Source organism: Drosophila melanogaster, chromosome 3R (assembly GCF_000001215.4).
Source record: "Drosophila melanogaster chromosome 3R".
Classification (NCBI taxonomy): domain Eukaryota; kingdom Metazoa; phylum Arthropoda; class Insecta; order Diptera; family Drosophilidae; genus Drosophila; species Drosophila melanogaster.
In genome coordinates, this window is record NT_033777.3 from 4,963,088 (window position 1) to 4,975,191 (window position 12,104).

At 38.2% G+C, this 12,104-nt stretch overlaps 1 protein-coding gene across 1 annotated transcript, besides 1 other annotated feature; it reads left to right on the forward strand.

Annotated features, from left to right (window-relative positions):
- Nucleotides 1-2,357: 2,357 nt before the first annotated feature.
- On the forward strand, nt 2,358-5,398 carry Jhbp1 (Juvenile hormone binding protein 1). The gene is made up of 4 exons (NM_141252.3): nt 2,358-2,560; nt 4,042-4,151; nt 4,534-4,948; nt 5,011-5,398. The coding sequence occupies exons 1-4, from the start codon at nt 2,497-2,499 to the stop codon at nt 5,160-5,162; spliced, it is 741 nt and encodes a 246-aa protein (NP_649509.1). The 5' UTR covers nt 2,358-2,496; the 3' UTR covers nt 5,163-5,398.
- A 6,308-nt stretch (nt 5,399-11,706) lies between these two features.
- Nucleotides 11,707-11,970: a mobile genetic element.
- Between the last annotated feature and the right edge of the window lie 134 nt (nt 11,971-12,104).

Here is a 12,104-nt window from a genome sequence, read left to right on the forward strand (position 1 = left end):
TAACTATAGGCACTTTACATTACAAACAATAATAATATTCTAGATGACTTTTTACTTTACATACATAATACTTTTTACATAAATATAATATTTTTCTTCTTTATTTTACAGATATTCTATATTTTACAGATAAAATAGCAAATAACTTAGATTTGTTGTCTAGGGCAAAGTGATAGAATGTGCCCTGCGAACTTTGTTACTAAAATTGTCAGGCCAACTATTGCTCAATTCTGATGCTGTGATAATACTAACAATAATAACAATATAGCAGCGAATCAGTTTATAAATATGCCCAAAAAATTTAGCTCAAGAAAGCAGGGTAGATGCAGAACAGCAGTCCCTACCAGTTTGTCAGCTCCACTGGGCTGCGTGTGGAGATTCGCAGCCAAGGTCAAGGTGGATTGATGACTGGGTCAACGTCAACGTTAACCAAAAACCACTCGACTGTGAATGCAGTCGTCCCTTTGCGCTGCTCGGTCGGTTGAATGACACATTTCTGGGTCACAAGGAAGCTGAGGAGCAAGCGAATCTTAATCAAGTGCGAATTGAAAGTGGTTCCGAGTGGAGTCTGGAAGTGTCTGGGATAACTGGTTTGCTGGTGGATTGCGTTGATCTAAGTTCCTGCAAAGTGTGTTTACTATTAATGAGTGGAATTTGCCATAGGTTTTGGTTTTTGACATCTTCTGAGCTCACCCCAACACCTTTCCATATATGCTTAGTCACTTGGATAATTAAGGCATTCGTATGGCCAAGCGAAATACTTAGTGAGGTGGAAATCGCTGAGAACAACAATTCGGAAATAAAACAATAAGACTTTGAATGTATTCTGCTTCCTCCTCTTCGCATTTCACTAAGCGCTGTCATTATTCGCAGCCGTCTTTTGTGAAGACACATTTACACATTGAGATGTATTTATAACCACCTCTACCCGCATTCAGAGCTACATAGACGTGACAACGGGCTTTAGAATCGGCGCAGAGGCCTTTGTATGACAAATAAGACTTCCCATCGAGTTCCCCGATACTTCCCCATTACTCTATTTGTTTGTGTTCAGGGCCATTGTAAACAGTTTAAGAGTTCAGTATGTTCCGATCGCAGGGCAAAGTATGGTGCCATAGTTCTCCGCAAACCTAAGTACCTGGCACACAGAGAAAAAATATGGATGAGTATGATTAGTAAGCTGGTTGCCAACTGTCTGGCTTGTTAACAAATCCCAGTAGGTTGCTCTTCCTGGTGAACTTTCATTTAGAACTCAGTGGATCTATGTTGGAACCCGTTCAGTTGAGTAGCCCATAAATAATTCATATTAGGCGCGAGGAAAGTGATTCGATGAACAACAGGTAATAGTATTTTTAGTTCTCCATCTGAACTGTGCATTTAAATCCACTGCTTATAAGCAAACATTCTACAAGTCTAGGGGAACATTGCAAGCTTAGTCAGTGGGTAGTTGGCTGGGGGGAGGTAAACAACCAATCACTTGGGCTGTGAGTTCAATTTACACACTGAATGATATTAGTCGGCAAACATGAAAGAATGGATAAGAATTCTATAATTAAGAGCTCTGGCTAAAAGAAGTCCGAGTATTGGACATTTTTCTCCCTGATATAGATTTCAAATTGAGGGGTATTACGCTGAACAGGGTATTCCAAGAGTCAGGGCTATCTAATTTCTGTTCTCGCCGTATAAGCACACAACTATTATCTCACTCTAATGGACAATTAAAGCGCCACACACATTTTTAATTAGCGACGGAGACATTTTCACGAAAACAGGTAAACGCGGCTCGCCTCGTTACGGTTTTAAGAAGACTCGAATTCAATGTATCCCAAGGTTATTGGAATAAAAGGAAGCGACTCGCTTGATGCGTTTTATGGCTTAAAAGATAAATAGGTTTGCTCCGCGAATATTTCATTTCGAATGGGTTCTGCTCACGAGCAATTAGAAGTTATCCATTTCTTTCGCAAGCCGCGATCAGGGTTCGCACGGCCGAAGGTTGACCAAATGTGCAGTTTATCTGCACCTCTGCAGGCAGGCGGTTGCGAAAATAGAGTTGCCTAATTGCTTTTATGCCACTCGACAAGTGGGCAAACAAACCAAAATCTTGCACAGAAGCCAAGAAGACAGCTTTACATTCGGTCAGTCAGTCAGTCAGTAGCCCATGCAGATTCCAACTCTATATATACATATCTATATACATATATAGATATATATGTATCTGCCCAGATCGGCAGACTCTAAGTTCTCTGCCGACGTCGACGGCGGGATGGAGATCGGCTTGGTTTGCATCTCGTTTCTGCGATCTGCCATCTGCGATCAGCAGCTTTGGGGCTTTAAAATCGGCTATCGACCGGCAAGCAGCTCGCAGTTTAAGTTCTCAGCTTCGCATCGACGGACGTTCGAGCACTCCACCCGCAGAAAGTTGATAGCTTCAGATTCCGACTTCGTTGCGTGCTGCTGCAGATTGAGATTCATATCCGGAAGTTGTTCTTGAGTGAAATGAATAAAGCGGTGTGCCTAGTAATCGTGATCCAAGCATTGCGGATGGTGCAGGCCGAGACCCGTAAGTTGTCTCTCTTAAGCGGTCGGTGGTGGTGAAGAAAATGATTAGTGAAAAGATTAGTACTGCCAATTAGAATCCGCTGAATAATAGTGCTGCCATGATTGGCCTGTTAATGGAAGGAGACTTTGATCTATTGTTATTAGCTTGAAGATGAATGACTAATAGTCTGAACTAACGAAGTGCAGTAAATACAACAAATTACTGAGCCAGATGATTACAAATTGTTTTGGGAGAATATTTAAAAATGCAAATTGTTGTTGGTGACCTGAAAAACGTAGCTTTTCGGCGTAGTTCGGCGACCCATGGCTCATTGAATAAGCCTCAGATTTTTTACAAATTCTCTGGTTCGATTTGTGTCTTTATATTAACAAGAGTCTCTACTTAAATATACACAGGCGTATATTACTTACCTAATTTATTGCGTATTAAACTGATCGCCAGGATTTTTGTCGAACTCATAAATTGCCAAGAGGGCTTAGTTGTGGGCGCATTCTACTCGTATAAAGTGGAATTAGCACTTTCGTTCGCTTCTCACACTTGCTGTGGAGCGTTTGCGAAATGCCATCACATCTTTTGGAATATGTCAAATGTCAAGTTTACAGCCTTTTCTCTCTTTCTCTCTCCTCCCCCCCCCCCCTCCACCAAAGCACTCGACGGGATGTTAATTGCGTGAGGCGACATGGTTTTGTTAGGCAAATGCAAGAAACAAAACAAAAGGGGGACAAACGGCCGGCATTTCAGCCGATGAGTTTTAGCCGAAGTTTGCTTCCGCATCGCACTCGAAACACGCTGAGCTCACAAATGTAAGCGCTCAAAATGCGGACTGTGAACCAAATCCATACTTAATTAACGACTCGCCGTGGCCGTTGGTCAGCCTTCAACTTGAAATCTTAATCGCTGCCGCTGCAGCTCGCCTTGCCATCGAATGGCGCTAATGAAACTGCCCAGGCACCAAGTCCGCGTTAATGATAAACCAGCTATACATAAATAATAGTCGCTCTGGCCGCGAATGTGTGTCATGTGCCACAGAATTGCGGCCACAACAGGTTCTAGACGTGCACTCCGTGGCAGCCTTGCCATCGAAACTAAGCCGACTCGAGATCTTGATTTTGATCTCGATCGGATTTGGAGGTCACTGCGGCATCGCGATTGCACTGAGCAGAGTCTCTGCAGAGTCGATGAACTTTACAGGAATTGAATCGGCGGATGGTGTTGATCTTCCGTTTTGTTGGCAATTCTGAGTGTTTTCTTCCGGCTGCGCTGAAAAACATTAACAAATCAATGAATATTTGATATTTTTTTATTTGTTTTTATCACCTCCTACCATCTTGTTTGCTAATTTCCAGATTGCTAAAGCCGTGAGAACTAGCAAACCAAATCTATTTGTTTGTTTTTTGGACTCATAAATTAGAACTTTTAGGGGTGACGACTTATGCCCTATGATTATAACCAACTACAAATTTTCGCATTATTTTTTACAGCGCCCTATATTAAACAATGTCATAGGAACGACCCGAAATTGGTGGACTGCTTTATCGGAGCTATTGAACACCTAAAGCCATATTTGGCCAATGGCATTCCTGATATTCAGGTGAGTGACTTTTCTCCTATGAGTGCCAGAGGTGATTTCTTTGAAAACTTGTTTTGAGTTGCGTAAGAGCAGCTCGAATGAAAGTCATTGTGAGTTTCGCACTTGCATAATGAGTGTTTTCGCAGGAAAAATCCGACGTTCACTTTCCGCACAGTGGTGCAACAATGAACACAAAATGAACCCCTTTGAAGGTCATTAGGCAGATTGTCAATTTATTTTCTCCTAAACAAACTTTGTTGTAAGGGTGAATCCCACCGAAAGCCATTACCGAATCACATGATATGATGAATTTATGATAATTGCACACTCAGGTCAAAGCCCAAATTAAAACGTTAAAATGTTTGCAATACGCGTTTAATCCCACTGTCTCGTCCCTTGGCAGCTGCCCTCTGTGGAGCCCTTTAAGATGGACACCCTTGCCCTGCAGTTAACAGAGGGTCCCCAGGGGTATAAGATCACGCTGAAGAACATGGAGGCCTTCGGGGCCAGCAACTTCAAGGTGACATCCCTGAAACTGAGCGAAGGAAGCGAGCCCTTCAAGGCGAAGATCGTGATGCCCAAGCTAAAGATTGAGGCTAAATACACGAGCTCCGGGGTCCTGCTGATCCTGCCCGCCTCCGGAGGTGGGGACTTCCATGCTAACTTCGAGGGTGTGAGTGCCGATCTCACAGGAAAGACATCCATTCACGCCTTCAAGGGCGCTAACTACCTCCACATCGATGCTCTCAGCTTGGTTCTGGATGTGAAGGATGTGAAAATGAGCATCTCAGGTGCCTTCAACAACAATCGAATTCTGCGTAAGTGTCCCCTTAATTCCCTGCCAAAATGTGAGATTTCAATATCGTTTCTTATTTCACAGTGGAGGCCACCAATCTGTTTCTGCGGGAAAACTCTCAAGTCGTTTTGGAGGCTATGCAGGCTCAATTGCAGAAAAAATTGGCTAGCGAGTTCGGCAAACTCGCCAACCAGCTCCTGAAGAATGTTCCTGTAGAGCAATTCTACGTGGACTAGGCCTTAATCCCTTAGATTGTAGTTCGTTAGTCTTATGTATATATATGTATTTAACTCTAAATTACACTCCAATGCTATGAACCAAGTATTAAATTGTACATGTATATGGTGTAAACTCTGCGCATTTGTCTGGGTCAATAATGTCCTAGATTCCGATGATAATAAAACTCATAAGTTTAATCATCAATTATTATTATTTGCATTGCGTAGAGTCGTATTCACCCTGTGAAATCAATAAAAAATTCTTGAATATGTACATATAGAAATTTACGATGGAGAATACTTTTCTTCCATTTTTATCAATTTTACAACGCCGTAACATGGGAAATCTTTGCATATACAAAAATCAACTATCCAGTCGTCATGTCATGTAATAGTACACATGACTCTACCCGTAAATTGGAATATTTGCTCAAGAAAATTGGTTATAATGTGCTGACGGCTATCTAAGGAAGTTCAAATTTGGTTGATATCTTAGTATGCGGATTAGATTTACCATACACTAATTTTAGGGTTTTGTGCTTCAGCTGTATCATCTGCATAGTTAGAAAACATCATTATATACAAAAAAAATTGGAAAAAAGGTCATAGTGTTCTAGTTTTTGATATTGCGAATACGCAATTTGTTAGCTAATACCAAACATATGCCCTTATTTAAATAAAAATATGAAAGGTATAGAAATTCAAACTTGATGTTTAAGGGATCATTCACCCTTTAGGCGGATACAAATTTATTACTTTTGCTATATGCAAAACTAAACTAACTAAATTTTATTATTAATTATTTAATTAAATAAATCAAAAGGCGCATCAGAACAATTTAATTTTATGAATTTTATAATTTTTATCTGTAAATTGTATAGTAATTGTATCGCGTTAATAGATGTGTCAAAGGAAATGTACACACAATTATCAACAGGAATATATTTGGATGCAATGAGATTGAATGAAAAGGTATTTAAAGGAATGAATTTAATATGGTTGACTCGGGTTCGAAATATTCAAATGCTGTGAAAAATTATGATAAATTGCTGGAACGTGGCGAAATTTTTGTCTGAAATATATTTTGGTCAAAAACTGTGGTAGCGTTGCAACTTGCAAGTATATAAAATATAAGTTATGATGGGATAAAACAATACTGCAGTTACGAGCTGTAGATGGCGTTAAACGCATTAAATGGAAAATGGATATGGGCTTGTGGACTGGATAGTAAGTAGTGGATAAGTGGATAACGGATAAGTGGGCTTCTAGTTGGAATTAGGATCTGCGGACATAAAAAGGTCGTTTGTTATAACTATGAATTTAAAGAAGTTCAAACAAAAAGACCTTAACATTTAAATAGAATCATGTTCACGGTATGCTGCAAAACTTCCCTTTAACGTTTTGTACCTTAATATTAAAACTTTGAATACAAAGAACTGAAAAAACAATTAACTGGTTCGATTGTTAAATTATTGTGTTAATCCTGCAACTTGTAAGTGAATAAGATAGAACAAACTGTCGTTTCAAATTTTTGACAATAAACATTTTATTATATGTACGTCACAACTACATAGCGTCGCTTTCTGAATATGTGTAATTGACATTCATTTCGCGAGCATACTTTTCGGATATTCTTTTATATATATGGTTGTTAAAAGGTGTTTAAAAAATTTTACAAGTTACCGAGAACATATTTAAAAAAGAAAAGGACATATGTGCAAATATTTTTGAAGAATTAACAGTCACTGGCGATCGAAAATAGGAAAACATTGCTATTTCTTGTTTTCAACTCTCCTTGCATACAAAAAATGCTTTCATACTCGTGCCTTGTAATCAGAACATTTTTGGTCCACATCGGTGTAACGTTTGACAACTACAGTGTTAATTAAAAAATTCAGCAATTGCTGATACAATTTTGATAAATTTTCTTGCTGAATACAACTAAACAAATGGTTCGACTTCCATTTCCATTGGAATTCCAAAAAGTATAATTTTTATAGACAATTAGGGTATACTATTCTTTATTTCGACAATTACATATATTGGATTGAAAGCAGTTCAAATCCTGGGATTAAAACTAAGATAGGAATAATAATAATAATAAAAATTTTTTTTTATTTTTAATTGAATGCAGTTTAAATACTGGCATTTAAACTCGGTAAAAAAATATTTTTTTTTATTTCCATTCCATTCGAATTCCACACGTTTAATTTTTTATAGAAAATTTGGGTGTGCTATTCTTTTTTTCGACAGTTTCGAGTATTAAATTAAAAGCAGTTCAAATACGGGAATTAAAACTATGATACAAAAAGGGTTTTCGTGTTCATATATTTTCCCTTTCATTTTGATATTTTGAATTGCAAGCAGTTCAAATACTGGGATTACAACTAAGGCGGGAATACGGGTTTTGTTACCAGCATTTTTTCAATAACATTTTGATATTTTGATTTGAAAGCAGTTAAAATACTGGGATTTCATCTCGGTAGAAAAATTGTGTTATTATTTCAATTATTTTTCTAAAACTAACGTGGGTAAGGTACGGGGTATAGTATATAGATGGCGCAAAATAGATTGCGTGTAATAGGTGGCGCGATATACAGTTATCAGGGCTGCATAGGTCTTGAGCGATTCAACGAAGTCTGCCATAGATGGCGTTGAATTGAGTCTGGTTAATAGTACTTGCAGCAATGGTTGTTGCCAGTTACAACACTGCTTGTATTATATTTTGGTCAAAACCTCGAATTTACTGGTATGTAACCATAGATGGCGTGAAGCACAAACGTTATTATGTCAGTGTTGTAATTTACATTATCATGGAATATTATATGGTCACAGTATCGCGGATTGAAACACTGACATGTAAAAGCGTAAAGAGTATGTCAGTGTAAAGAGTAAAAGCGTATATTCCTTTAAAAGTATGTATGTAGCATTTATACATTTATTCTTCATCAGGATTAGTGCTGTTACTTAAGTACCTAATTGAATGCGAATATTTGTAGAGAATACCTGGAGAGTAACTTTAACTATGATCCTAAGAGTTACAACACAAACAGCAGAGAGTTGTGAAGATCCGAAACGTGAAAATTCTGTTTCCACAGTGTGGTTTCTGTTTGTTCTGTTCTGTTTCTCGAAGACATAAGAATAAGAGATTTGATTGGTCCTTACAGCTACTGTGTAATTCCATTGCTCCTACTCATGTTGGCACATATATATCGAAATAATCAAGGGTTTTTGCATAACAATCCTCAAATAATGATGTGAAAAAGTAAGAAAGTCTGTTTTGGGCGATAGAGTATATGTATGTATGCCTCTGCAACCTGCAGACTAATCGCAAAGTCTTGGTATAAACTTTTGTGTGCCAAATATGTTGATTGAAGATATTGTAGCAATTAAAAATAGTATTTTTACCAAGAATTTTTTACTGTGGATTGCAGTCCACGTAGTGACGAAGCGGACCAGAAGAGTGGAAAGACGAAGTAGTCAACATCTGCTGAGATGCATTCCTAATGGTTTCTGTACTTTTAAAATTTCTGTCTAAGTACATTAATTTCGTCTAAGTACAGCAATGGGGCTAGAAAATTGTGCTATAAGTCGTTGAAAAGGCATTTTCGAATGCTTTCTATACATTTAAAACGTAGAAGATCAGGGGTCCAAACGGTAAGCATTAGTTTTTCATAACTTAGTTATATGGAGATGAATTCTGGTATTGGTATTGGTATTGGTGTTTGGTAACATGGAAACTATAATTTTTCCCTTTTAAATAATCTGTTATCAAACAAATATAACCCCCAACGAGGTAAAAACTAGTAACGATCGCACATGCAACATACAATAGTGTTGATATCAGCTTTTGTAACAAATAACGGGTCAAGGATTATAGCGTTCTCTCTTGTTTTTTTGTTTTTGTGATCTTACCTTTTTACTTGCACACTACTATGCCATACCAAGGTAATTTTAACATTTGTCCTGATCTGAGAGTCGAGGATTTCGACTCTTGTGTTCATTCTTGTTTTCTGTTACTTTTTATTCAGCCCGGAATTGCATAGTAAGAAAACTCTTGCATTATCCCTGCACCCAAGCTTATAAATTAACATACAACATTAACATATAAGGCTTATATACAAATGTTATTTATGTTGACGGCTTTAACTGTCTGGCTTGGTGGAACGATCATAAAAATATGTTCCCAAACTTATATAAAGACAGTTGCAAATTTTGTTTGCATACCAGCAACTAGCGCTGCCTCTGAAAGAGCATTTTCAGACGCTCGAAATTTATTAACAGACAAACGTTCTGGCATCTCTCTAAATTCAGAAATTATTAATAAAAATAATGTTTCTTGATAATAATATTGAGAATTAGTTAGTTTATTTATAAAATGTGAATATAATTTAAGTAATAATAAATAATAATCATATAAAAACACGAACTCAGCGTACCATAACTGCCTTTTATTGAAACTAAAACAAACATACGCAGACAAGACATTTGAATCACCCATTCGCTTTACTCGGACTTCACTTCATTTGTTTTATTTGCTTTTAAATGCACAATCATTTCCAAACGAGTCGAATTCACTTCAACACGACTGTTTCATTTGCCGGTTCGAATGGTGTTATGTAAGCCCTCTAATATAAGCTAGTGGTGGATTACACTATCCTTTTAGTGTTTTTTTTTTAAGAATTTGATAGAAATACAGTTTGGAAAAGGAAAATAACATATTTCCGAAAGAGCCGCCGTTTAGTTTTGAGGTTTGAAGAAGGAGTTGGAATAAAAATAGCCTCTCGATTCTTGTTGACATTAAAGGATCATGAAAGGAGATGCTTTAAAGGGCCGTTTTGAGTTAGCATGGACTTTTCCTCGTCAGCAGGATGTAGCCAATAGATGTAGTTAGGCATGGGTGTAACCACTCTATTCCAATTGAAAGATGGCAGACAACATTGGTTGGTTTGGTTGTTTGGTTTTCACTGGTGATTATCACCATGGATTGTCGCGGATAAATCTGCCACTTTGCGATTATTTACCTACAGAGTATTGTAGATAGCACTGATTAAAAATAGAGCTCAAGATATTGCCCAATCTGAACAATCTCTAGCAAGGTAATTAATAATAATTTCATAGCATACTTGTATGCTGTTCCAGTATATTATTTGAATATCTCCCTGCATGTATTATGCGCTCAAAATTATACCTCTATTTTTCATGTAAGCGCAGCTGCATTACTCAATAAATTACTCCTTCAATTCTAAATTAGTGGTTATTATACGAATAGGCCTTTATTTGCCTTTGAATGCGGAGAAATCAATGATTTCATCCCAATAAGAGGGGAAGTTTCGTATGGAAACTATTTATTGAAAATGTAAATGCAATTGAATTTGGACAAAACGGAGAGCGGGCATCTTATAGATTTCCCTGCCTGCCTGCTTTTAACAGGGCGCCAAGAAATCTGTGGGAGATGGGAACCAGCTCCTAATGACATGACTGCATCTGCCGCTGAAGGGAAAACTGCCTGGCGGCCGAAGGAAGTGCAGATCTATGTATATAAGTGAATTGTCTTGTTGACAATTTCGAACCCTGAGCGCTGAGTAAAAGTTAATATGCTCGTGTACGGCACTCAAGTATTTAAACATTTGCCCGCTTGTAATTCGAGCCGAATGCAAGTGCAGATACGCGCATCTGAGAGAATGCCTTTGAATTTCCGTATCTGGGCGATGCACAACGTCCTGGGAGATGGCATGTTCGGCATGCGTGCTTGTTTGTATCTTTAAGATACTTTTGCTGTTCATTCGCAGACGCTGCGCTCCACACACACTTTATTTATTGTATAAACCATTTCGTTCGTGACTTTGTTGTTTATTTTTCCTCGCATTTTGTTGCACCGCTCGTTCGACACACATAATGGATGTCTGCAGCAGTCAGCCGCTAGATACACAGAGAAATAAAATGTATCTAATGGGGGAGTTTTTGATAAGTTTGTCGTCTAAAACTTTGCCAAAATCATTCCGCATAATGATGAGTTCATAAATGGAAACGTTTTGTAGAGCTTGTTTACAGAGTAGTTTCTGGTTAATTAAGGGCTAATTAAAGTAATAATAAAATCAATGATCATATTTGATAATCTTTTCGGAATTAAATCTTCATTTACTATAAAACGATAGGCAGTGATAAGTCTGTTTTCCTAAACTGGATGATATGGTAAAAAATGTAATTTGTATACCTGCAATAACCCGTTAAGAGACAAGTAAGACTATTAGCGGTGGGTACTTGTATCATACCAGTGTACGGAACTGTGAAAACTTGGAAATTTCGAAGGCATCGCGATCGGCTTGGTAAAATGGCCAAGCAAATATGCAGGAAACTTCACTTTCCTGCACTTTGTGCTCGGCCTGCCTACTACTAATTTGTGTTTGGCACTTGGCTGTATCGCTTTTTGAAGTCTTCGCGCTGTTCGTGATGGAACCAGCCTAAAAAAACACTGAACGCATCTTCGGCTTGTGTAAATACTCCGGCGCAGCAAAAGCCGAAAACCGAGGACCGAACCCCTGGGAAGGCAAAAATAAACAAGAGAAAACGCTATTGCTGATTTCCTCGACTAAATGATACCCATTACTCAGCTATCTGACTTAGAAATTGGTGCTAGAGTGGGCGTGACCAAAATGCTTTCTGGCATATCGATGGAAATATGCAGTAAAAACATAATAACCTTTTTCAAAAGTGGGGGCGTCACATGTATCGGCAGGAAAAAAATTCAATACATTTTAAAAAAGTGTGGGCGTCTCAGTTGTCGGCGGCTTGAGGGCGTTCGAGTGGGCGTGTCTAGCTTCTTATACAAAATCTTTCGCTACATCCGCATCACTAGAATATGCAACCACAATCTCTCTTAAATGGTTTCCGAGATCTAAACGTCTATACGGACGGACGGACAGAAGGACGGACAACTTGACATGTCCAGATCGGCTC

Bases quoted from the DNA above. Each gene is read 5' to 3' on its own strand.
- Jhbp1 (NM_141252.3), top strand. From the start codon at position 2,497: ATGAATAAAGCGGTGTGCCTAGTAATCGTGATCCAAGCATTGCGGATG. The intron at 2,561-4,041 runs GTAAGTTGTCTC...TATTTTTTACAG, and splicing joins GATGGTGCAGGCCGAGACCC to CGCCCTATATTAAACAATGT. The intron at 4,152-4,533 runs GTGAGTGACTTT...GTCCCTTGGCAG, and splicing joins ATGGCATTCCTGATATTCAG to CTGCCCTCTGTGGAGCCCTT.